The following is a 24,739-nucleotide window of genomic DNA, read 5'->3' as shown; positions in this document are numbered from 1 at the left end:
TTAAAAACCAGATGTAATGATTCCAGATATTTTGTGTTGATTTTTTTCCAGCGTTCCCTTATCAGCTATAAATCCAAAATGGCATTACGGTCCATCCCAGAGCTCCTCAGCGACTCCTCCAGCCATGTTTCAATCGCTGTTGCTCGTCATTTGAAGGAAGGCTCCCCGCCTCCTTCTTCCTCGTCCGATTCAGACGCAGATGTGGACGAGCTTCCGTTTATTCCGATGCCGCTGTCCATGGTTTTCTCTGGATCCAGAGTCTCACTTAATGAGATCCCAGGGGACGAGGATGTCAGATGGCCAACCGTCTATGTTAATAGTATAAGGACAAAGGAAAATATGGATGTTGATGGTTCTACAGCAGAGGGGAATAAAAATATTACAGATGAAGTGGAAACTCAAAATGAGGAGAGAACAGGAAAGGCTAAACAAGAAGACCTGAAGAAAGGATCAAGCACAGAGTCTAATGAAGCACAGACAAGAGCTAGGAGGGCTACCATGAGGAGAGGCAGCTCTGCTGATTCAGCTCTGCTTCTCCACATAGACCCAGAGGAAGGAAATGCAAATGAAGACTCAGAGGCAGGTACGAAGAACCTAAAAAAGGCTGTTTCTATGGAACTGCCCAATCGCAGCCCAAGCCCAGGGGCTACAAAGTTAAGTCAGGAGGATTATACCTTAAAACTAGAGCTAATGAGGCAACGGCTGCTCAGGGGAGGAAGCGTTGATAAAAAAATGAGTGGCCTACGGGGGCCGCTGTTTGAAACCCTTGGCATAGATGAGGAAAGGCGGACGGGGTCCCTTGAGAGAAGTTTGAGAAGATCCAGAGCAGGACCCTCAACACTTACCAGAGCAGCATCTTCTGAAAGCTCAGGAGAAGACACACCAAATACCAAAGTTTTTTGTAAAAGTGTTTCCTTCTCACAGGGGGATTCAGAGCCCATGTCCCTGCACCGTAGGTTTGGAGCCCCCTTAGAGATCCCATCTGCTTCCACTGCTCAGACAGAAGGGAAGAAACTGCAGGAGGCAATTTCAATGTCTGCGCTGACTGAACAAGCAACACTGGAGTCTGAATCAACCTCACCTAAAGAAAAAGCTTCCTTCTCTCTCCCAGCAGCAGAAAAAATGGACCAAGAGCAAAACAATTGCAATGTGAAAGGTTCAGATATAGATGAAGCAACAGAGAAAAGGACCAAAGCAGATTCTGAAACATCCATTATTACTCCTAAAATTGTTATAGAAGAGAAAGAGAAAGAAAACAGCATGAATGAAAAGGTTGGAGTTTCTACACTATCTCAAACATCAACCAAGGGCCAATCAAAATCCCTCTCTGCTGCACACAAACCAAATGACTCAAAATCCTCAGATACATCTTCCTTACCTGAGCATCCAGCTGTATTTGCCAAAGTAGCAACAGAAGACAGACTTGCTGGTTCTCCTTCCTCGTCTTCAAACCCCGATCTTACCATCATCCCTCGCAAACCCGTTCTCAGAACAGACATCAAGGACATTGATTCAGTGGAAGTCTTTGAGGCCAAGTTTAAGAAGCGTGAGTCATCCTTAACCCGTGGCCTCCGCAAACTGACCAGAAACAAGTCTGAGGAGAAATCCCCAGTGTTGAGCCGAAAGACAGTTGAAGGGGGTGAGGACATTTACAGGCCAGGGCCGAGAGGGGCGCCACTTGAAATAGCATCCAAGGGAATTCCAGAGAAATCTAAATCTGTCCAAGACTTAAGAGAGGTAGATCAGGAAACAGGCCTTGGTCTGATTGGGAGGTTTTCATTGAAAGGCGAGAGGTCGACATCTACTGAGAAAAAGGAGGAAAAGCAACCAAATGTACAAGAAACTGCTGTAAGTAAGAGGGTTTCATGGGCTGTTGGTCGCAGTAAGTCTCTGGACACAAAGGATCTGGATGCTTCTGGAACAAGGAAGCAGTCTGAAGAGCGACAATCCGGGAAAGCTGAGGAGTCCTCGGTTTCTGCCATGAGACGAAAGTTTGAGTCCAAAGTGGCGGGAATCTCTGCAAAATTTAGGAGCCAATCTGAGGAGAGAAAGGCTAAAGAGGCCAGAGGTAGTCAGAAAGACCTTGAGCAAAAGGATCTCAACAAGGTCTCAGAATCCCCTGTTCTTGCAATACGTCACAAGTTTGAGAACAAAGTGGTGGGAATATCCTCAAAAATCCGCAGTCAGTCAGAAGAAAGGAAAGTAGATGGAGAGGGTAGGAACACACCTCTGTTTGCTCGGCACCGTCATTCCCACTCTGAAGGTCGTGGACTCAAAGGGATGGGTATCCCTGAAAATCAGCTGGCAAAACAAACCGGTGCTGCTGCATCGAAGGAATCCATTGAGTCCAACTCCAGCATCCATTCTGATAAAGCCTTGGAGAGTGACAGACGGTCGCGGTGGGACCGGTGGGGCTTAACCAGGACCAGGAGAGACAAAACTCCCTCCCAATCTGACTTACCCTCAACTGCACCCAAAGAGGAAGGTCTGACAAAAAGCCAGCAGTTCATCCGCTCTGCTTCAGACTTTGCTCCGGTGTTCCACATCAAACTAAAGGACCATGTCCTACTAGAGTGGGAAGCTGTGACTCTGAGTTGTCTTCCAGCTGGCAGTCCACTCCCACAGATTACCTGGATGAAGGGTAACCTTAACTCCAGAAGAGACCAATCTGTACAACTGAAATCCTTTCAAACAGTGAGACTGATTTCTTTCCCATTTTCCCACGTTCCAGATCGGAAACCGTTAGAGGTGACAGACAACCGGATCAAGCTGCTGAACCACCCAGATGGCAGGCAGCTTCTTACCATTCAGAAGTGCAGCCACAGAGACGCTGGGGTGTACGAATGCGTCGCTACCAACCCAATCGCTACCGTCACCACCTCCTGCACGCTTTCCATAGCTTGTAAGTGGTTCCTGTTTTCCCAAAGCTAGTGAAATACATTGTGTGGATATGCTACTAGGTTGGGGATTTGGAAATGCTAAAATGCATGCACGAGTTTGCAAATTACAACATGCTGAGCTTTCCTCACAGAGGAGCAATCCTCTCATTTACATTTCAAAGACATAGTCATTTTCCTAATGACACATTTTACATTATTGAATTTTAATTGCGCCGAGATTGGTATGAGTGCTAACAGCTGACAAGAATATTAATGGCAGCAGATTAGCTGTACGGAAGATTAACCTAATGGAGTTTTACTATTCCAATATTTAGCACCTAATTAGACCAAATCTGTTTTTGCTGTTGTATTGATGATGATTGAAATTATCTTCTGTGGCTCATATCCAAACAATAAACTACGGAAATTTGACTAAAACATAATGGTAGCATTTTAAGACAGGAAAATAATCAAGCTGATCAAAATACACTGTTGGCCTGATTACCATAAGTTAATGGTAATCATAACTTTTGTTTTCTTTTCTGATCCTACATAATCACTTAAGGATGATTTTATTGGGGAATTGGGCTGTTATATGAATTTTTTTTCCACAGATTTTTCTAACTTGTGCTGGATAAAGCAAATAACATAATTAATATGTCCGCAGAAGAAGAGGACAACAACAAGTAAAGCTTGATTTGCTCAGTGGCGGACGATAAAATTCCATCATTTCAGCAACCATACCTCTCCTCATGGCGTTCATGAACACCTCTGAAATTTCAGAACTACGTGGAAAAACATGGCAGATAAGCAAGAGCTCCTCTTGGTGGAGGTTCACAAAGACAAAACATCTTAATGATTTTGATATTATATATTACACACCTTTAGGTACACTAGGTGGTGTAACTTATGTTCCTGTTCTGACCAGCATTGGTACTCTAATGTGGCATTCTGATTCTTCTTTAGTTTCTCTGTTCCAGAGCAGAAGAAACTAAATACTGTCTCCACCTAGTCCTGAAAACTCTAAACAAGCAGCTCTCCGGTTAGCTGCAATCTTTATTGTCTCCAACAACTTTGAAATATATATTTGACTCACAAGTATTGATTGCCTTATAGTGATTCTTAAATATCCTTCATCTCTTTTATGTTCCTGCTGAGACCTGTTAACTTCATGTATAAATTTTGCTCTACAAATGAAATTGGCATCAGCCGAGGTTAAAGAACTTGCTAGCTCCTGAAATCTAGTAATTACTGCGGTACTTTTGAACTGTAGACTTATATTTATAAGGCTTATCTCTGAATAGTCTGTCCTTTGATGACTCATCAGGGTCTGCTTGTCTTAAATATTGACTGTTTTCACTATGTATGTGCCAGCAGAAAGAAAATAGGTTCCATTTAGAAATTGCAGAAAATGGCACTATTTTACTTTTTTTTTAAGGTCTTCTTGGCTCTAGTGGCCGTTATTTGAAAGTAGTTCAACAGAAAAGAGGGTAGTGAGAGAGGGGGAAGACATGCGGCAAACATTGCCAGGCAGAGAATCAAACCTGTGATCACCGACATTAGTGCTTTGCCCCTGCTCCACCACAGCACCCCAATATTGTCTGTTTTTATCACTCTTGCATAAAAGCTGCTAAAAATTAAGAAATGCTCATTGCCATTTTTAATAAATACTTGCCTGATTTGTCTGGTTTTTTATTTTTTCCTCCATCACTTCTCCCATTCTTCACTCAAGCTGTTCCAAAGCGACCCGGAACCCCTGAAGTAGCTCAGACTTACAACAACACGGCTCTGGTCCTGTGGAAGCCGTCGGACACAAACTCTCCCTGCAGCTACTCTCTGGAACGGAGAAGTGAAGGTGAGCGTGTCGGAAAAAAACCCTCCACGCAGCGTCTGGGATGAAACACCTGTTTTATTTGTGTCAGTAACATGGAGAGGGAGTAACGGTGAATCATTGGTGTTTGACAGGCTCTGAATATGAAGGATTCTGTTGGGAAATTAGCTCCCCGATCCATAAAGAGTATCTTAATGACATCCAATGAGTCAGCTTCCAAGTGGATAATGGTTTTAGCAGAGCTTTCTGCCTTCACTCTGCATCAGCGCTGGAGTGCACTCGTTACAGATACAGATACTTCATGGTTGCTAGGCAGAATGGAAGAGTCTGGAATGTGGTTTCAGCCTAATTTTATAAAATATTTCAAGTGGCATGTTTCTTCCCTTATGTCTCTTTATCTTCATGTTCTTTTCTTCTTTTTGACCTCCTGCCATCATCCTTGTGTACTTTCTTACTTCTTTGCTTATTTCATTACTCATGTTCTTACATCCTTCCATTTAAGTTGTCTCTTTTGTCCTCCCTTCTGTGTATCACTCCAACTTTATGTTATTTGACTTGTATTCCTCCTTTCTTCTTGTTTTGTTTCCTTCCATCCTTATCTTTGTGTCTCATTCAATTTTTCTCTCTTCTTATTCGCTGGCTTCCTTCTTCCTTGTTTCCTCCTCTCTTTCGTCTATGTTTTTTGATGCATTTCATTCTTGTTTCCTTTCCTTCCTTCCTTCCTTCCTTATTTTGTCCCTTCTGTCCTACCGTCCTTCTCAGTCGTTGCATTCTTTCCTTCTTTGTTTCATTTTCTTCCTCTTGTCTTTATGTCATTCTGTTGTTCCCTTTCATTTCGTCACTGTTTGTGTTCTCGTTTTCACGTCTTAGTATCATCCTTTCTATTTTTGTGTCCTTTCTTTCTTAATTTATTCTTTCCTTCCATCCTTTTCGTCCTTTTTGTCACCTATCTTCCTTCCGTTTTAGGTTCCATGTTTAAGCCCTGATGATTCTAAAAGTAGCTTCTGTAAATTCATACCAACTTTAGTATTTAATATTGTAAAATGTGCATAAATGTAAACACCTGAGAAGTCTGGAAATTAGTGTAAAAACATCTGGAATGTTTATGAACCCTGGATTCGGAGCAGAAGATGAAGTATTTAAACAGGTTTATTAAAAATGTCTTGGCCTCACAGTCATATTTGTGTTTAAAATGCTTTCATTTCATCTTAAGAGGAAATTAGACACTGTAACAGATGCTAAGCTAATTATTTACTTGCTAAGCATGCCAACGCTCCCACCTAGTGGCCATAATGCTAACTACAAGATGTTCTCCAAAACTTGATCTTCATTAATCTTTTGTTGAACTCATGCAGCTTGCTTTATTACTGCAAGTTTTTAAAAAAATTAATCTCTTGTGTTTTTCTGTAGCTGATTCTAACTGGGTAACTGTGGCCACTGGGATAGCTGATTGTTACTACAATGTCACGGACCTGCCACTAGGGGGGGCCATTAGGTTCAGAGTCTCCTGCGTCAGCAAGGCAGGACAAGGTCCTTACAGCAACTGCTCTGCTCCGGTCAGCCTGGACTCAACAGGTGGGTTTACGCCTTAATATAGGCAATCAATAATATAATTATTAATACAGGAATGATACAGGAATGAAAATGACAAATTAGAGTAATAACCATGACAACAGGTTATAATAAACAACTAAAGAAGGAACAATATGATGAAGTTATCCTCCATCTTCTCTCCTGTTTTATCAGTTTCCTGATGCAGACTGAGATATTAAATGCAGATGTAGTTTCCATAACATGAGGCCAATATCTCCCAGTGATGACTGTCTTGTATCTGTTGTGCAGACGAAGGAGCTTCACCTGCAGTCGCTGTAGTAAAAATAGTCCCAACTCCACCAGAACCAGCACTGAAACCTAACCCAGATGTCAAAGATACCTCCGCCTTCTCAACATCTCCTCCTCCTCCGTCTGGCCTGACCTCTGACCCTTCCACAGGTCCGCCATCACCGTCTGCTAGCATAACCCCAGAGGAAAAGCAAAGCAGCGCTCTGCCTTCCTCTAGCACAGTCAAAGCCTCTCCGTCCTTCATCTTGTTCAAGCCCCAGAGTCCGATAAACGTGGTGACCCCTATGACCCAGACCCCAACTCCTCTTGTAAGCCCGCCCTCTACCCCTACCAAACCTTTGGTTGCATCCGTACCCAGCTACGTCCCCACCACTGCCGCCACGGCACACGTGGCTCCCACCCCGGTGTCTTTTTCCCCACCAGTCCTCCAGGCCTCCAGCTTGAGCCCCATTGCAGAGGGCGCCAACACTCCGACCAGAAGCACCCCATCTGGACGCAACACGCCCTCTACTGCTCTGAGACAAGGAGTTCCACAGAAACCATACACCTTCCTGGATGAGAAGGCCAGGTTAGACAGAATCCAACGGCATCCAACTCTAATCAGGGGAAAAATTTGAATACTCCATGAAACACCCTCCAAATATTCATGTTTAATCTTATTTTTTATTTAGAAGTCAAATTTCTGTTCAGAAATACTTTATTTTTGTCAAATAGGAATTAAATGCGTTGTAACTCACATCGAAAGTTACAACACAACTCAAAGAGTTACAACTTTGAGTATGCCAAAGACATAAGAGTATGTCCAGAGAGTATGTCCAGTGGTATCTTAGGAGGACCACCTTTTGATCAGATTAGATTTGTAGCTCCTGTAGCTGAAGCTGCTGTGTTTCCTGTGTCCAGAGGTCGGTTTGGGGTAATCCGCGAGTGCAGGGAGAACGCCACCGGAAAGATCTACATGGCCAAAATCGTCCCCTATAGCCAGGAGAGCAAGCAGGAAGTGCTGAAGGAGTACGAAATCCTAAAGTCGCTTCACAATGAGAAGGTCATGGCTCTCCATGAGGCCTACATCACGCCACGGTACCTGGTGTTGGTGGCTGAATACTGCACTGGCAAAGAGCTGCTGTTCAGCCTCACTGACAGGTAGGAAGGAGAATATCAAGCTGAAGTTTCTAGACTCAGGCAGCTGTTGAAATGCTCCTTTCTTTTAAAGGTTTCGGTACTCAGAGGATGATGTAGTTGGCTACCTGGTTCAAATCCTCCAGGCGGTGGAGTACCTCCACAGCCGCAGAGTCCTTCATCTAGACCTCAGGCCTGAGAACATCCTGGTGACCAACCTTAACGTGGTTAGGATTGTAGACTTTGGCAGTGCTCAGAGTTTCAACCCCCTCAACCTGGAACCCCAGGGCACAAGAGCAGGAACCCTGGAATACATGGGTGAGGATCCATGTCACAACTCGTCTTCCACACTTCCAAACAAAAAGCACAGTTTGATTCTCAGACATCTTCCTCCTGTTAAGCTCCTGAGATGGTCAAAGGGGAAGTGGTCGGTCCTCCTGCTGACATTTGGACCGTTGGAGTCGTCACCTACATCATGTAAGTTTCATCACATCCTTAAAGTCATCATTTGCGTTCGGAAGGTCAGTCTGGATTCCTGATGTGCGAGATATGGAATAACTGTTTGTGGAGACGATCCACTGGACAGGTGGAACATTTTTTAATTCGGAATTTTCAAATCATCCATCAGCCCATCAATCTGTCCATCAGTTTGACTGACCATCTATTCATCCAACCATTTCATCCATTTTTAGACTGTCCCAGTACAGCTGTAGCTGTCCAGTGGCTTGCCACCATCAGTGTGTGAATGTTATTGACTCATTTCATTGTAAAGCTCATACGTACTTCACTGTTCTGTACTGTAGCTGCTGTCAAGCTTTTAATGTTGTTTGTTCTTTTCTCTCAGGCTTAGTGGTCGACTGCCCTTTGAAGATAAGGACCGTCGGCAGGTTGAATCTAAAATCCTCATGGCCAAGTTTGACCCTAGCAAACTCTACCCAAACGTTTCCCAAAGTGCCTCAGTTTTTCTCAAGAAGATGTTGAGCAGTTATCCATGGTGACTGCTCATTTATCCAACATAATGTGATGGGAAAAAAACAGTAGGATTTATGAGCATAAAGATCCTAAATTGCATTTGTGTGTTTTCAGGGCTCGACCAACCACGCGGGACTGCTTCACCCAGGCCTGGCTGCAGGACTCATACCTGATGAAGCTCCGGAGGCAGACGCTCACCTTCACCTCCAGCCGACTCAAGGAGTTCCTGGTGGAGCAGCAGAGCTGTCGCACAGAGCGCGCCACCAAGCACAAGGTGCTGCTGCGCACCTATCAGGGCTCGTCGCGCAGCCCGGCATCTGGCACCGCGCCACACCTACCCAGCCCCAAGTGAACACTGGGCAGGAGTCGCCCCAACAGAACCACTGCTGATACCAAGCACCGCGGGCAGACAGTTGGACCCTCACAGGGGTCCATGTGTTACAAATAAAAACTCAACAGGAGCTGCAGACCACAGAGAATACGTTCAACTCATAAACTCCTTGTAAACTGTTTTAAGACTTTTGGTTTTAGCTTCTTTGTCGTTTGTTAATTCTGACATTGCAGTTTAATTTGCCCTACATTTGATAACCAGTGGTGGGCACACTTCTACTAATGTGCTAACAGTGGAGCTCATTTTTCATTCAGCGATTTGCTAACCTAGAAAAGTGCACTTAGCTTTCCCTAAATTAATATTTACAAATCAGTTCTAAAGCACAAATTGATTTGGTTGTTGTGTAAACTTTCAGTGGAAAAGCGTTTGACCTCTGCTGCCAGTTCTGTTTCCTCTCCTAACATTCGTTTTCATTTTTGTTTTGCCAAATAACTTTAAAGCAAACGAGAAACATACAGGGACAAAATAATACGCAGCACAGAACAAGATAAAAGCATACATAAAAAATTTTAACTGAATTGTGGAACATGGAAATTATGTCCAAATTCCATTGGTTCTTGAGGATTGTCGTCTCTTGCTAACTTAAGTTGGTACTTTAGCATTAGCTTCCACTAAATACAATGTTGGTGTAGTGCATTAGCGGAACTAATCTTAATGATTAGGGCTATAGATTTAGCATAGCAAACTTTTCAGTTAGCGGTGCCCACCACTGTTGACTCCAAGATGCTTTCTTTTGTAGTTTTATCTTAAAAACACATTTTTGTCATGCAGTTTGGTGGTTATCGTCACGCTAGTCAATGTACCACTATTACAGCTGCTAACTTATTCTGCATTTTGTCTCATTTTAAAACACCAAAAATATATATAATTTTTCCCTTCTTTAAAATTATGTTTACTTTTTCCATGTTAATTTATTTGCATGTGTGTGCACATTTTTGAGTCACTTTTCGATGTAACTATAAGACGGAAAAGAAAAAAAAAACAAACTGAAATCAGGAAGATGCTTGTGGCTAACGTTGAGTCTAAAGGGAGACTGTTTATGGGGAATCTGTCGTACAGCTTCTTGCTCTGTGATCAACTCTAAATCGTGATCCAGCTTTGAACAGTAGATTTTCTATAAAGTGTAACGTGACTTTTAGTTGCCGTAGTTTGTCAGTATTACAAGTCAGTTGATCTGGTTGCTTCAATCTCGGTCGTCCAGGCAGTACCGCGGATAAGCGTCAAAAATGTTCATATTTCATGTGTGTCTTCATCAGCTGGTTGCAGTGTCTGGATATTACAAGAGGTAACTCATCCATACACACATTTTAGCAAATATACATGGAGTCATTGTCACATTAGAATGCCTCATGTATTGCTCTTATCAGTCCTTTTGTATGACTTTGGATGGTTCAAGATTTGTAAATGTACCCAATTGCGGTGTTTATATGTGGAAAAAGATGAAAATGTTTTTATGAGATCGTATGTAATAAAATATTCCTACATTTGAGAATATTATGTGTTTTGCTAAATGGGTTTGGGGTCTACGGAAGCCCAGAATGGCAAGGGAATATGATCTAAACGTTATTTTTCTCTGACCTTAGAAGTTATCCGGCAGTCATTTTCACATGCAGAAGCATAGAGTTAGCAATGCTATTAAGACACCACACAAATAACAAGGAGTAAAAATCATTCTCACTTACATTTGGTATGTTTTTCTACATTTTTTTTTTTGTCATTGGGTGCTGTAAGGAGGTGCGCATACTTGACTCCAATACCATGAATCTTAATACTAGTTTTCAGAAAATCTTTAGTGGCTTTTATGAGCATCTCTGTCCATAATTCATTCAAAAGACTGAACATCAGAGGTACTATGGTGGCCCATGGGTTAAGAACAACCCACATAAGGAGGCCTTAGTCCGCGTCATAGGTTCAATTCCTGGCTTGATGACCTTTGCTACATGCCTCTCCCCTTCTCTCTTTACCTACATTCCTGTCTTAGCACTTTCAAATAAAGGCCACTAGAGAGCCAAAAAAATCTTTAAAAAAAAAACAAAAACAAAAAAAAGACTAAACATCAACCAATAATGGCAATCTGCAGTGGTTTTAATGGTAAAGAAATGGATTTGTAAATAGATTGTGTAAAGGTAAGGGTGAAATTGGAATGCGTTGATATCGATGATTAGGGAAATTTGACTGCGAATACGCCATGAACTCAGCCGTGGGTGCCTTCTTGTGCCTGTCCAAAAACAAGTTTTTCTTCCTCGTTTGCCCCTCAGGACTGGATTGTTATTTTTAGAAAAATGCACAAGGTCAGTTGATAGGATTTTGTACAGCTATTGTATTTTATTTTTATTTTTATATATATATATATATATATATATATATATATATATATATATATATATATATATATATATATATATGTATATATATATATATATATATATATATATATATATATATATATATATATATATATGGATCAAAATCTAAATCTCCGAGGACTGTTATTTTATATATCTGAATTAGACTTGAGGAAGTTATGTGAAGAAAAGAGGTGTACCTGATATTGTGGCTAGTGCATGTATGTATATATTTTTTTTATTATTTCGCAGTTAAGTTTTTTTTCCCCCACAACATTATTAATCGTAAAGGGTACAAAGAAATTGTTATTTTTGCTCAAACATAACAAAAATATATATTGTTTTGCATACAATTTCTTTTTATTTATAAAAAAATACGGAAACTGTCTTTGTTGATGGTAAAGAAACTTTTTTATGACGCTCCCTTACTGCAGGCAGTTTCAAGGAGACCCGAGCTGGGCGTTCCTTAGCTGCTGCCACTTCAAAGGAAAAAAAAAAAGTTTTAAAACGTTTTGCTCTTGAGGCTGTTTTTAGAACCCATCTATAAAGTTGCAGCCTACAGCATCCTAAACATCAAAAAACCACTAGTCGTAACAACTGAACAGTGAACAAATTAGCTGCCTTTGAATACTTATCCTTTAGTTTCGACTTTTTACGTCACATTCACACTGTAACCTTCTGTCCCGAGCGCATTCTGCGCACTTTAACAAGTTTACACGGTAAATCATAGGCATATTATGAAGGCACATAGAGTATTTTGAATTTAAAAGAACACGGTGTTAACTTTTGGAGCAACTTTGTCCTGTTCAGGTTAAGGGACCGAGGCTAAATGTGTCGACGCGTCGAGGCGGAGTGTCGGTGACGGCGGTTCCCTCTTCCTGCGCCACTTTAAGTGGAAGAGGGGCGCCTTGAAACCTCCATGTTTGTATCTTGAAATTGCGAACGGAGTTGAGCACCATATTGAATCAAAGTTACCAACTCTTTAAAACAAATGTTTGGTAACTTTCTAACTTTCTACGTCAGCGGCTTAGCGAGTGGATCCTCCGGCAGTGCTAATGGATGCGCTTTAGGCGACTGCTTTGCCACTTTTCCGGCGCCTTTCAGTTTTGTTTTCGTACATGTTCAGTTCATGCAACGGCACCGGAGTCGGCGAAACAACCCATAAGTTTAAAGCGTGAGGTCCGGGACTCGGACGTGATGGACAATCCGTCCTCAGTAATCACCCAAGTGAGCCGGGATGAAGAGGGAAATAAAGCCGCATCAGAAAGGGGTGAGTGTCTTCATTTTTGTCCTCTGCTGTCATGTCAGGAAAAGTTTTTTTTTCCTTTTTTTTTTTTTTTTCTATTGCAGCTGCGTGGTCAGACTTCAACTTCCAAAACTGCCGTAATCTGCTTACGGCTCATTACAGACGGCTCTACTGCTCTCATTTCCCACGGAAAGAATAAAAAAAATAACTTGACGCAGTTGAACTGTGAAAGTTTGGTGGTTGTGTGGACAGAGATGATCGTTGCGGCCCTTTGGCCTCTGCTAAAAATGAAGGAAGTGACGTTCCCCACAGCTTGATCATACACATCAACCCAACCTGTCAAATGTTTTGCATCGGTATAATACTCTCTTTACAAAACAAATGCAGTAAAAAATAAAAAAAGTAAGAGTGCTGAAAAATATTATGAATAATAAGGAAAACAGTCAAATAAAAGTCATTATAACGCCATATTACTTTAAATAAATATAATGTTAATTACACACCATTAAAAATGCTTACTTCAGACCGCAAATAAATTCTGAAATACCATTAAATTCAATTTAATAAAAAAAATAAATAAAAATCTTGTGAAAGTTTTATAGCATATTGCCCTAACATTGTTGTTTAAACATGCAAATACTCTAGTTCATTTTAGTTCTGCAGTCTGATTTGACACATTTTATAATATGTATCATATTATCATAGACTTTTGCTCAACATTTCTGATCTCAAACGTTTTTAGTGAAACTACAGATATTCCAGATTTTTCTTTTCATTTCTACTTAAATTAAAGAGGTTTAAAAGTAATAAAAAAGTATTAAAATTCAGCATTTTTTTTTTCTGTTTTTGATGAGCAGTAATTATTTATATATAGTTTTAAGGTCTTATGCTAATGATTGGTATGGTTTCCATTAGTAACCATAAACATCAGTTTCTATGTGTAAGCTATTGCAGACTGAGACGAAGAAGAGTGGAAAATACAGTTTTCTCTTGTGGATATTTTTGTGGTTACAAAATTCAGATAAACCACATATTTCAATAATAGATATTCTTTTCTGCTTAATTCTATTTATTGTATTGTCAGATGAGCCGCTACATGCAATGCTGCCATGAAATGATACAGGTGCTAGCATCTCTGCTAACTTCTAGCCTTTCTTTATTTTTTTTTAATATTCCCACAACTGACCAGCCTGCTGAACTCTGTCTATAATGAGCAGACTTCTTCTGGGTATGAACTAGACTGGACAACATGTACATACACTGCTATGTAGTGTTTGTTACCTATGTGAAGTTACATACTCTACATGTAGCCACTATTGGTACATTGGTTAATCCATATATATTGGATTAACCATCCAAAAGTATTGAATTCAAGTTTTCCAATCACTTCCATACCTTCAATTAAGCTGGTTACCATCTTTAAAAAGCCTTACTTGCCAATTCCGATTTTGTCTGATGTTGATATTGAGCAGTGATGTTCATCAGGGCATTTGTCATTTTTGAACATTGCTGACCACCGTTTCAAAAAATTACGCTGTCATTTTTTGAATTACGCTGCATTAAAATACTCTAAATTCATTTTGGTACCCAGTCAAGTGTTTTAACACTATGATGGTAGAAAATGCCGCTATCAGTTTTAAAATGACCCATGTGGATTATGTCATTGGTCAATTGTGTTTCTACGACGATTAGAAAAATGGCTGATGAAGAAACAAATGTATTGCAATCAAACAAATCCATATTACTTTTAGCATACTTTTGATACTTGTACTTATTTCCATCATAAATATGCCTTTGCCTCTATCAAGGGGGCTAATAATTAGACGAATTTTATCTAATTATTCGTTGTATATGTTGATGTCACTAGCCGTAAAGCAGACGTTTCCTACACGCGTCATTGATCACGCCGAACAAATCATCCCACTTGTCCGACAGGACACGGACGCTTCCGATTTTCAGAATAAAACGTCCTCTTCATCGAGAATGACCGCACCAGCCCGTCGTTGGTTTCGGGCCCCGGTGTCGGCATTTGACCTGGTGGTTGTCTTAAAGGGTACAGTGGTGTGGAATGCAGCAGAAAATGTCTGGAGAGTACAATGTGCACATGAGAACTTTGTTTTTATTTGTAAATTTGAATGAAATTGCTCTAGTTTTATGTATTTAGTGACTGAAAAAAAAAGAGGGAGTTTTCATTTTCAAATTGTACCAATTTGGATCTTCACAACGTCAATCTTTTCAGGTAAACAGGAACACATAGACTTGCACGCCTGGATGAGTAGCGATGAGATAAACTCCCAGCAGAACAAAACGGCGTACTGTACCGCTCCAGTTGTCCCAGTTGAACATTAACTCCCGTCTGGGACAAGAAACTGTGCAGGTTACTGGATAACCCTACAGTCCCACAACAACGCTGGCATTTCAGCAGCAGATCAGACCTCCACCACAGAAGAAGAAGAGCATGTTTTGGCAATAAAGGACCAGGTGAAACATGAGCAGATGTTTAGTGGTGGTGTTTGCATGTGTGTGTGTGTGTGTGTGTGTGTGTGTGTGTGTGTGTGTGTGTGTGTGTGTGTGTGTTTCTTGTACATGTGGAGCAGCTGAATCTGTTATGTAACTTTTGCCCTGATGCATGTTGGGGAATGTTGGCTCGATGGCTTCCAGCCACTGGATGAAGCTTCATGTTGATATTTGAGCCTGAAATCCGAAGGAGACTTTTTATTTTTTTTACCCAGTTGACTGACATAAAGTTGACTGTTTGGAGAAATAAAATGACATTCTTGATAAACGGCTATACAGGAAATGCATCGTCGTTTTTAAAGAGCCACTCGTTGATTTGTGTTTTTTGGTTTCCCAATAAATCTCCGTCTTGCTGATATTTGTGGAGAATGAGTTTTCTAAAATAAAACTGTTGCTTTTAGTGCCATTTTGTTGCATAAAGATCTAGTTGTCTATTTTCTTTTCTTTTTTTTTTTCTTTTTTTTTTTTTTTTTTTTAAATACAACTTTGTGAGATCAAAGCAGTTCTGTCAGCATTTTAAAGCCTTCGCTGATGTTTTTAGCAGCTCACGTTGGGAAGATTAGATGAGCTGCAGGACTCAGCTGAAGTATCTGATGTCTGAAGTCGAGCATGAAGAGGCAGAAATATATATATAAAAATTAAATCATGAGGGGAAGACGTGGGTTATTACAGGGAAATGATGAGAGGCTTCAGTTATGCCGGGCTGAGGAAACCATTTAATCCAACCGAGAATTTTAATAACCAGAACACAATAACTGACTTCATAAAACAGATTTTGCGTTTAATGCACTGCTGTTAGTTAGTTACCCCTCGATAAAATCCATGTGCCTGCTCTTACAGGGCAACTAGTTTTATAAAAAAAAAAAAAGTGTACAAAGCATAAAAGTGAGCTCCTATGTAATTACTGAGTTTAGCTGCAGCAGGAGGCAGCTGATTAGCTTATCTGATGTATTGAAGTTTTTCTTGAATCAGATGTGAGATTATCTGTTAGCTCAAGCTGGATGAGAGGAAAAAAAAAAAAAAGTGTTGCAACGGCCCAGTCAAAGTCCAGGTCTCTGCATAGATGTAGTTTAGGTTATATTTATTTTTATTAATTGATTTATTTTTGGTTTTTTTTAAAAAAAAGGTAATTTATTAAGTAGGGATGCGGGGATATATCGACACTAACATATCGATGTTTGTCATTGATTAACATATCGGTTTTGCTGTGATAAGTAGTCAATAACATTTTTTTCCCACCTTTTTTATACAGTGATGCAGTGTGGAATTGTGGGTATTTTATCTGAAGTAATGTAGGCGATGTCATGAAATGTAGCAAAAATGTTCATAATACCGGTAAGCAGTAAGAGCAATATTCAGATATAGATATAGATGCATCCTCCGGTTGGCTGTTGGGATCCTTCCAGCCTCCTTGTCTCCTTGTCTCCTTGGCAGCAGCTCCATTTATTGTTCTGTAACCAGAGCGATTTTATTTTTTGTTTTAACTTGATTCTTTGATCTTTGTTGAAAACCACATGAGTTGTATTTTTTTAATTTTTTTTTTTAAGATTGTGTAAATGCTACAACATTTTATTTATTTATTTATTTTTTTCAAATAACAATTAGGAGACTTTTACTAGAAGAATTAGAGCAATATAGATGCAAATAAAGCCTTTAGCTGTTCCATGGCCTCTTGAAGTGGTTGGAGCTCATTGAAAGAGCTGAAGGCGAAACAAAGGGGCTTCTGGGTGGCATGTTGGACTTAAATTTGATACTTAACTCTGTTATGCAACACCTTGCTTTATACCACAACTTTATGCTCTCATGTATACTTGTTGGATGTTCTTCTGGAGAAAAAAAAAGCCATCCTGCACTTTTCTGACTTTCACTCTCCATCTGGTTTACAGTAAAAATAATGATAGCTGTGATTATTTCCTTTATTAATATTTTTGTTATCGCTGTTATTAGCTGTTGTCGTTCCATTAGTGTTGGATGTTACTCTTTGCTACGACAATAACGGCAATAATAGAAACATTTACCTGCATGTCGAGGTATGATTCTAGAGAACAGTGTTTGCAATATCAGCCAATCAGAACCAGAGCTTCCTCTGGCTCGATCAAAGATGTGAAGAGGCGAAAATGGGAGTTCTGCCTCATCTGGCTGCGTAACATTCCTGCAGCCACCTTCCTAAAGGGCGTCCCTTTGGTTCCACCAGAAGAGCTGCTAAGTGTCTCTCTGTGCTGCACTGGAAATATGCGTGGAGTTTATTTTTGTTCTGCAGCCATCTCAAATTGCAACAAGCTGATAAGCTGAGCAGGATGAGAAAACAGAAAGTGCTGATTTGTTCAGAATCAATGGAATATGGACTTCCTGTTTGTGTTTCACTTTTAACACATCAAAAGAATTAGGCTTAGCATCTGAGTTGACATTTTTTTCCCTTATATTTAGCTTTTTTTTTTGTTTTGTTTTGTTTTTTTTGCAGGTGAGGTAGTAGAGCATAGTATTGCAAAAGAAAGCAACAGAAAACCTGTATGCTCTCCAGATTTTTTAAGACGCGGAACAATATCACTGACGCTTGAATTTCTTGACCTGAAACCTTTGCTTCAGGTTTACCCATCAGTCGGAGGGGACACATGTTTTTCTTCCTCGTTCAACGCCTCCTGTACGTTCCGCTTCGCTACATGTTAGCGCTCGCTTTGTCATCTTCACAGGCCCCCGTTTTGTTTGGTTTTCTTTGTGAGTTCATTCATGCTCTGTGTTTTGCAGTCAGCACCCAGTTGGACATTTTTCTTGCAGAAAGGCATGTGATGGTGGTGGTGGGCGGGTGAGGCTGGAACACTGAAGAGAATTAAGACTCCTGAGAGCAAATAAGGCCTTGGGAGTGAAGCTGAAATCCTGAGGATATGAAGGAGTGAAATAAGAAAACATGTCTTCCTCTGTGTTTTTCCTATGACATAAGATGCTTTATCTGTTGCAAATTACACCTTTAATTGCTGTTTGGGGTAAAGAGGAAGCCGAATTTGCAGAAACATAGAAGAAACTGTTCATGACAAGGAAAACAAACTCTGAAATCATAGGACAGTAGCAGCATCGCTCCCCTTAAAAGCCGCTGGCAAGGAGCTTCCTCCCAGTGATACCCGTCTGTTTCCCCTTCCTGTTTTGGCCTGCGCGCGGCAGAGGCCGGTGGAGGGTCACACCGTTGGTTTGAATCCACAAATGGAGGGGGTGGAGGAGGGAAAGAAAGAGGCGTGAGAGCGCCACAACAGAGGTTTGTGTGTTAGTAACGCGGTCACGTCCGGATGGAACGAGAGAACAGAGATGGAAGCAAAGTCTGGTGTGAGGAAGAAAAGATTTTGGAGAAGTGTTTAACTACAGGGATGACAGGAGGAGGAATGAACTTTGTAACTAAGATAAGCGATTGTGACTTGAGACCGACAATACTCGGGCTTTAATTAGCGATAGATTCAATTAAAGACTTCCAAACTTTCTAACTTTGGGAGGGATGGAGGTCCGACTTTAGGCCCATAGACTTTTAACATGATACGAAGAAGAAACTACATTGGCATCTATTACATCTCCAGATTGTCCAGATTCCTGGGACTTCCATAGATCCCATGGGTCTTCTATTGGATTTAGGTCTGAGGTGGTCACAAGCGTCTGGAGAACCTGGTTTTAGCTTTTTATATTATAGAGTTCCAAACATTATTGATATTGGTTGTCTTGACTGTAGCAAGATGTCTTCACTGGGAGCTTGTTGGGAATGTAATTGCCATTCAGGGGCTACGTCCTTTTGAACGCCAACTATGTCACAGCAATGTGACGAAGGCTGTCTAAATTCAAAGTCTCCTTCCAATGTGTCCTCCTTTTTCCCCAGATGTGAAGGACCGGTCATATTCCAACTTATCCTAAGACTTATTGCAGGCCAAACAGAAGATTTGTGGGTGTGTGCTGGGTCTGAGAGAAAGGACTGTACCCTTCCCTTCCAAATTCAGGGAACTGTTCAGTGTCTGAATTTGGACAAAACCAAGAAATCTTCAGAGTGGAGGAAGCTAACAAGCTAGTCATATGGGCACTGATCATTTGGTCAATGGTTTGTCAAATCAACTGGTAAACAAACCTAGGCTGAAGACCAAGGTTTTACAATTGGGTTTGTGTTAATAATCCAATGAATATATTTTTTTAATCAAATAATGAAATTATGACATGTAGTTAAAACAGTGGACAAAATTCACCATTAAAGATCATGCACGTAATATCACTTAATGAATAATTTGTTGCTGATATTTAAGACTAAAGATTTTTGATTTGACATAAATCCAAGTCACGCCCCCAAAAGAGGGCGTGGTCTTGACGCGAGGGCTGAATCAATCCGTGGAAACTCAAGGCAGGTGTTTATTTGTGTCACAACTACCAAGTCTGTGAAGACAATTATTGAAATAAAAATTGAGCAATTTAACAATGGAACAACTATCATCACTGTCAGCCAAAAATAAGTTGCCTCAAACAAACAAGTCATGATGAGCGTCACATGACCTGAGGCCTACAAGAGGCAGCTTTTCTTTGTTTCTGCTTCCAGTTGGACAAAGGTTACCAGAGGGGAAGTTTTATTTTAGCCTAGAGTTGACTTCATAGTGGGCGTGTCTCTTGGTTTTTTCATCGAATACCCTAGTAACCGCAGCTCGCCTAACAATACCTCACTTATGACATTCACCACAAAGCATCAGAGAAGAATCAGACTTTTTATAATTTTTTTTAAGCAGAAAGTGGTTAAAATTAAGTAGTTGTGCCTCATTCCTTTTCAATGTGTTCATCTTCGTACAGTCCGGGAGGTTAAGACTGACTGTGTGAATTTCTATCTTTTCTTTCAGGCTCTTCTCCCTCCCTGTCATCTAAGAAGCCGCGAAGCAGAGGCCTGTTCTCCGGCCTGTTCTGCTGCCTCTGCCGGGACCAGCCTGAGCCCCCGCCCGTCAACAACAATGCCCCTCTCTTAGTGGAGGAGAATGGGACGGTCTCCAAGGTGTGCTTACTTCCTCCTTTGGTTGAACCAGAGAGGAAAGTGTTGGGTTTGCGGTCAACGTGTGTGTTTCTGTCCAGGTCAAGCCACTGCTGCCTCCGGTCAAGTCAAAAGACGCTGGGAAGATCTGTGTGGTGATAGACCTGGACGAGACGTTAGTTCACAGCTCTTTTAAGGTGAGTCACAGGTGGATTGTGGGTACAACCAAAATGTGACAATAACAAGGACTCTTGGGAAGAAATTGTTGCTGTCCATCAATGTGGGAATGGTTGTAAGGCCAAAATATCCCAAGTCCAAGGAACACATTTAACGTTTGCCAGTCTTCCCAGAAGTAGAACAAATCCACAAATCCACCCAAAGGTCTGACGGTGCAGAGCTCAGATCAGGTTCAAAGGTCAGACAGCAGGGTTAGAGACAGACCGGTGGAAACCTTCTGTTGCATAAACAAGTTGGACGTGAGACCTCTGTTCCACTTTAAGAGAAAACTAAATCTAACTACTCAGCAGAAATTTGTCATGTCAACTGCATCGTTCCTGCTTAGTCTGGAAAAGTCTGGAATTTGATTCAAGTGCTTTTTTTATGTGTGGATAACTGGAATAGGAATATTGAAAAATATTTGCTTTTGTAAACTTCTGTCTCTTCCCCTTTCTTTCTTCCTTATTCGTCTCCTTCCATGTGTCCTTCTTTCCTTCCCATGTCCTTTTCCTATGATTTTCATTCATTCATTTTTGTTGATTTGTTCCTTCTTTCCTTCCTTCCTGTCCCATCTCTTGACATATTCAGTCTTCTATTTTAGAGTGTTTGTATAAGCACCGTGACGTTTGCTAATTGCTTTTTTGCAATATCACAAAATGGCCTACAAAATGGAAACGTGAGTTTGGAAAAATAAACATGGGGACCATGTAGTGTGATGATCTTCCTGACTGTCGGTGAATTCCCATCGACTGACCGGCTGGTTCCTAAAAACCAGATCGACACCGTTCCATGCAAATATTTAGACAAAGTCTTTTTCATTCTCCAAAAGTCAATGCTATAGTCTTTACAGAGACGCTGGATGTTTAATTACTGTCTGTCTCTTTCGCCAGCCTGTGAACAATGCAGATTTCATCATTCCCGTGGAAATAGATGGAACCGTACACCAGGTAACGCCGCTCCGTCGTCTCCCCATGTCTCTGATTGGCTGAGTCTGCAGGTGTCGTCTTGAGTTCAAGTGACTGACGGAGCGGGATGCCGTGCCTCATGGCTCTGGGCCTGATTCAAGTAATCCAGGATAGGTTTGTTCAGACAAGCACAGCCTGTTCCGGATGACTTGGTTCAGGAACGCCGGCCTCAGACGCCGCCGACGCCGCCTTCAGGAGAACCTCACCGGCTCACATACGCTGTCTGACTGCCACCTATGCACATACCTCAATATTCAGCTTCAGATACAAGTCTGATGCTGCCCTCAGCTGCGTTTTCAGAGAAAAACGGGGCCGATTTGAGGATTCCTGTGTTTCCAGGTGTACGTCCTGAAGCGGCCGCACGTCGACGAGTTCCTGAAGAGGATGGGAGAGCTCTTCGAGTGCGTCCTGTTCACTGCCAGTTTAGCAAAGGTAACAGGAGGATCATCTGGTCATTTCTGCTCAGTAAATTAGAAGGTAATCCGTTGTGGAAAAGCCTGACCTTTGTCTGTTCTTGGAGTAAATAAAAACATGTCAGACTGTCAGGCGGTTGAACATTTGAAATTATGTTGTCAAACAAGAACAGGAAATATTTCTAAACGTTTGCAGGCAGAGGTGATGCAACATGGTGTAGAGTGACAGATTTCTAATCTGTGAAGACATCTGTGAAAACTCAAAACATTGCATGTTTTGAGTTTTCTTTCCACAGAATTTTGAGTTAACTTGTGACTATAATAAGGTAATGTACAAAAAAACTGCAGGGAGAAAGGATCTCCTGTAGCAGTCAGTCTTGCAATACATAACAAGAGGCCTCTGACTGAAGACTGTCATGATGTGTCCGTCATGACGTGCTATCAGCTATTCCAGACTAGCATGTCGTGTGTGACACTGCTAATTCCCCTCATTTGCTTTTGCCACACCTTTTTAAATCTGTCCGCTTGGACAGTTAGAGAGATGTCGGAGTAGGGGAAGTGATCCTCATCTGTCAAGATTTCTGCTTTGGCTTTTCATCTCATTCTTCAGTACAGTTTTGAAAAATAATTTGTTTACGCAAACATTTTGGAAAATGATTCTTTTCCCCTGGAGAGGTTAGCGTCTGCTGTAAATGTTTTTCCACTTTGCAGTTAGAGAGTGGGAACAGCTGAACATCGACCTTTGCTCCTGTCTTTCTGCCGTAGCGTTGTAAAATTCACTTTTCGGACAATAAGCAACTTCCACTTTGACGTCGTGTTAAATGACACGTTTGATTGTGGGAGAACTCACTCGGTTATATATTTAGTTTTATTGACACTTTTCCGAGATCACTGCCTGCTGCTCTGACGCGGGTTCATGCTAACACAAACCAAGCGTCGTTCAGCGGATCCTGTAAATCTGACCGTGTCGTTCCGACAGTACGCAGACCCCGTCTCTGACCTCCTGGACAAGTGGGGCGCGTTCCGCTGCCGCCTCTTTAGGGAGTCGTGCGTTTTCCACCGAGGCAATTACGTGAAGGACCTGAGTCGTCTGGGTCGGGATCTCAACAAAGTCATTATTGTGGACAACTCCCCCGCCTCCTACATCTTCCATCCCGACAACGCAGTGAGTGCACACACAGCCCTCGCTGTTCCTGGACATTTCATCCTGTTTTCCTACGACAGTTGCACATTCTCCATCTTCTCTCTGTAAAGGTTCCCGTTGCTTCTTGGTTCGACGACATGTCCGACACCGAGCTGCTGGACCTCATCCCGTTCTTCGAGAGGCTGAGCAAAGTGGACAACGTCTACACGGTCCTCAAGCAGCAAGGGACTCCGAGCTAACGCCGTTGAGGTCTTCAACTCGACGCCGTAGAACAAAACAGGAAGAGAGGAAAAAGCCGGACACACCAGCGAGGCCGGAGCTCCATCCATCACTGCCCACCAGAACACAACGCTGCTTCACAGCTGACAGAGCCTTCACCCTCCCAGTATCCGACCAGCTTCCTGACCGGCGCTGCCATCTTCTGGTCAAACACAGACAGGATGAATGAATGTTTAATGACGTTTCCACAGTGTAGACCACGAATCCTCCGGATTCCACCTGGGTACTGGACGCTGATTTCTCCATGGGATGCTCCTTTAAACTGATTTGAAAGGAATTTTTTTTTTTTTTTTTTGAAAGGTTTACATGAAAGCACACGTGTCCCATCCCAAGCAATGCATGTCGTTCACGTCTTCTAAGCACGTTGGACCAGTGTTCATTTGAACCACGTTTTTAGCGCTGTTTTGGAGTCACCAAGGCAGTGTTATAAAATAATCTCGTTCAAATTAGCTACAGTTTCAAATATTAAAACATAAGTAATTGGACAGCACTTTACTGTTTGATGTGTAGTCTATAGTGCAAACTGATGATTTTTGTGCGCAAATATTGTTTAGAAAATGGCATAAAAGTCCAAATTTGATATCTTTACGGTGTAATTCCCCACCGCTTCATGCTCTTAAACAGGCTAGAATTGTTCTGATTGAACCGGAGAAATAGCAGCTCTCATTGGTGGTCAGGTCGCTAAACGCCATGACCAATTGAGTTCAGAGGACCAGAACTGTCTTCCAAACCCCAACCCCGGGAAACCAGTCACTGTTAATGGTGCATCACAACTGTGTCGGGATTTGTTCCTTCGCTTTAAAGCCACGCACAAATCGTGAACTTTTTTTTTTTTTTTCCCTTCTTCTTTTTAACTTGGGTTTAACAGACTGTATTTAAAGTTCTGTTGTAGTGAAACAGTAGGCTTGAGATATTTACTTCCCTAAGCGGTACTTTGTAGCCTGGAGGCGAGTTTGTGACGTTGTCAGAAGATGCTTGTTTGGGGAGCGTAACGCCATCTGTTGCAACAAATGGTTTGGTTCAGTCCAGATTTAAGGCATAAATCCACCTTGACGCCGTTCAACACTATTGGTTCTGTTACTTGGCTGAAGTTCTTCATCTTCCGGACGTGAATGGATGTAATATTAACTGTATTAATGTAGCGCAGCCATGTTAACATTCTTTGAATTTGAAATATAATCACAGAAAATAACAACACCCACTCCTTAAGGTTTTCTTTTTTTTTTTTATATATATATATACATTATTGAGCGTTGCTAAAGGCATTGTGGGAAGTGTAGGAAATCACGATGTATACAATTGCTGACAAGGTAGAGCTGATTTAAGGCTGGAGTGTGTACCTTTTTCCCCCAATCTCAGCTTCTTGGAGATCAGTTTCCTGGTCTGTTGAGGTGAAGAGCAACACGGTCTCCAACAATCCACAGTTCCACGCTTGCGATGACAATGGCCTGTATTGACACTGATGAATGAAAACGGTGGGTTAGACTATGAGCCTGGGGTAGCAGGCTTTGGACGGGGGCAGGGAGATTTAAGAGCTATTGAATTATTTTTATATGTAATTAAAAACAAAAAAAACTTTTCAATCAAGTTAGCTTGTTGTTTTTTGAATAC

The 24,739-nt window shown here is 41.4% G+C and overlaps 2 protein-coding genes across 10 annotated transcripts in view; both read left to right on the top strand.

The window, feature by feature from the left end:
- LOC122827018 (striated muscle preferentially expressed protein kinase-like) overlaps positions 1-10,523 on the top strand; it is a 43,659-nt gene extending 33,136 nt beyond the window's left edge. For all 9 annotated transcript variants that reach the window (XM_044109482.1, XM_044109483.1, XM_044109481.1 and 6 more), the window contains 10 exons: positions 52-2,641; positions 2,732-2,902; positions 4,612-4,734; positions 6,121-6,285; positions 6,553-7,120; positions 7,453-7,692; positions 7,763-7,986; positions 8,070-8,145; positions 8,513-8,662; positions 8,755-10,523. In XM_044109482.1, the coding sequence (XP_043965417.1) occupies positions 52-2,641; positions 2,732-2,902; positions 4,612-4,734; positions 6,121-6,285; positions 6,553-7,120; positions 7,453-7,692; positions 7,763-7,986; positions 8,070-8,145; positions 8,513-8,662; positions 8,755-8,992 (4,545 nt within the window). In that variant the 3' untranslated portion in view covers positions 8,993-10,523. The remainder of the gene's footprint in view (positions 1-51; positions 2,642-2,731; positions 2,903-4,611; positions 4,735-6,120; positions 6,286-6,552; positions 7,121-7,452; positions 7,693-7,762; positions 7,987-8,069; positions 8,146-8,512; positions 8,663-8,754) is intronic.
- A 1,419-nt stretch (positions 10,524-11,942) lies between these two features.
- ctdsp1 (CTD (carboxy-terminal domain, RNA polymerase II, polypeptide A) small phosphatase 1) lies at positions 11,943-24,349 on the top strand. The gene is made up of 7 exons (XM_044110186.1): positions 11,943-12,646; positions 19,987-20,135; positions 20,213-20,308; positions 21,218-21,274; positions 21,632-21,724; positions 22,685-22,870; positions 22,960-24,349. The coding sequence occupies exons 1-7, from the start codon at positions 12,436-12,438 to the stop codon at positions 23,086-23,088; spliced, it is 921 nt and encodes a 306-aa protein (XP_043966121.1). The 5' UTR covers positions 11,943-12,435; the 3' UTR covers positions 23,089-24,349.
- The last annotated feature ends 390 nt before the right edge of the window (positions 24,350-24,739 follow it).

Source organism: Gambusia affinis, linkage group LG24, assembly GCF_019740435.1.
Source record: "Gambusia affinis linkage group LG24, SWU_Gaff_1.0, whole genome shotgun sequence".
Classification (NCBI taxonomy): domain Eukaryota; kingdom Metazoa; phylum Chordata; class Actinopteri; order Cyprinodontiformes; family Poeciliidae; genus Gambusia; species Gambusia affinis.
This window is presented reverse-complemented; position numbering and strand designations above follow the sequence as displayed.

Excerpts from the sequence above, each read along its gene's own strand:
- ctdsp1 (XM_044110186.1), top strand. The coding sequence starts at position 12,436 with ATGCGCTTTAGGCGACTGCTTTGCCACTTTTCCGGCGCCTTTCAGTTT. Across the intron at positions 21,275-21,631 it reads TAGATGGAACCGTACACCAG|GTGTACGTCCTGAAGCGGCC; the intron begins GTAACGCCGCTC and ends CTGTGTTTCCAG. Across the intron at positions 22,871-22,959 it reads TCTTCCATCCCGACAACGCA|GTTCCCGTTGCTTCTTGGTT; the intron begins GTGAGTGCACAC and ends CTCTCTGTAAAG.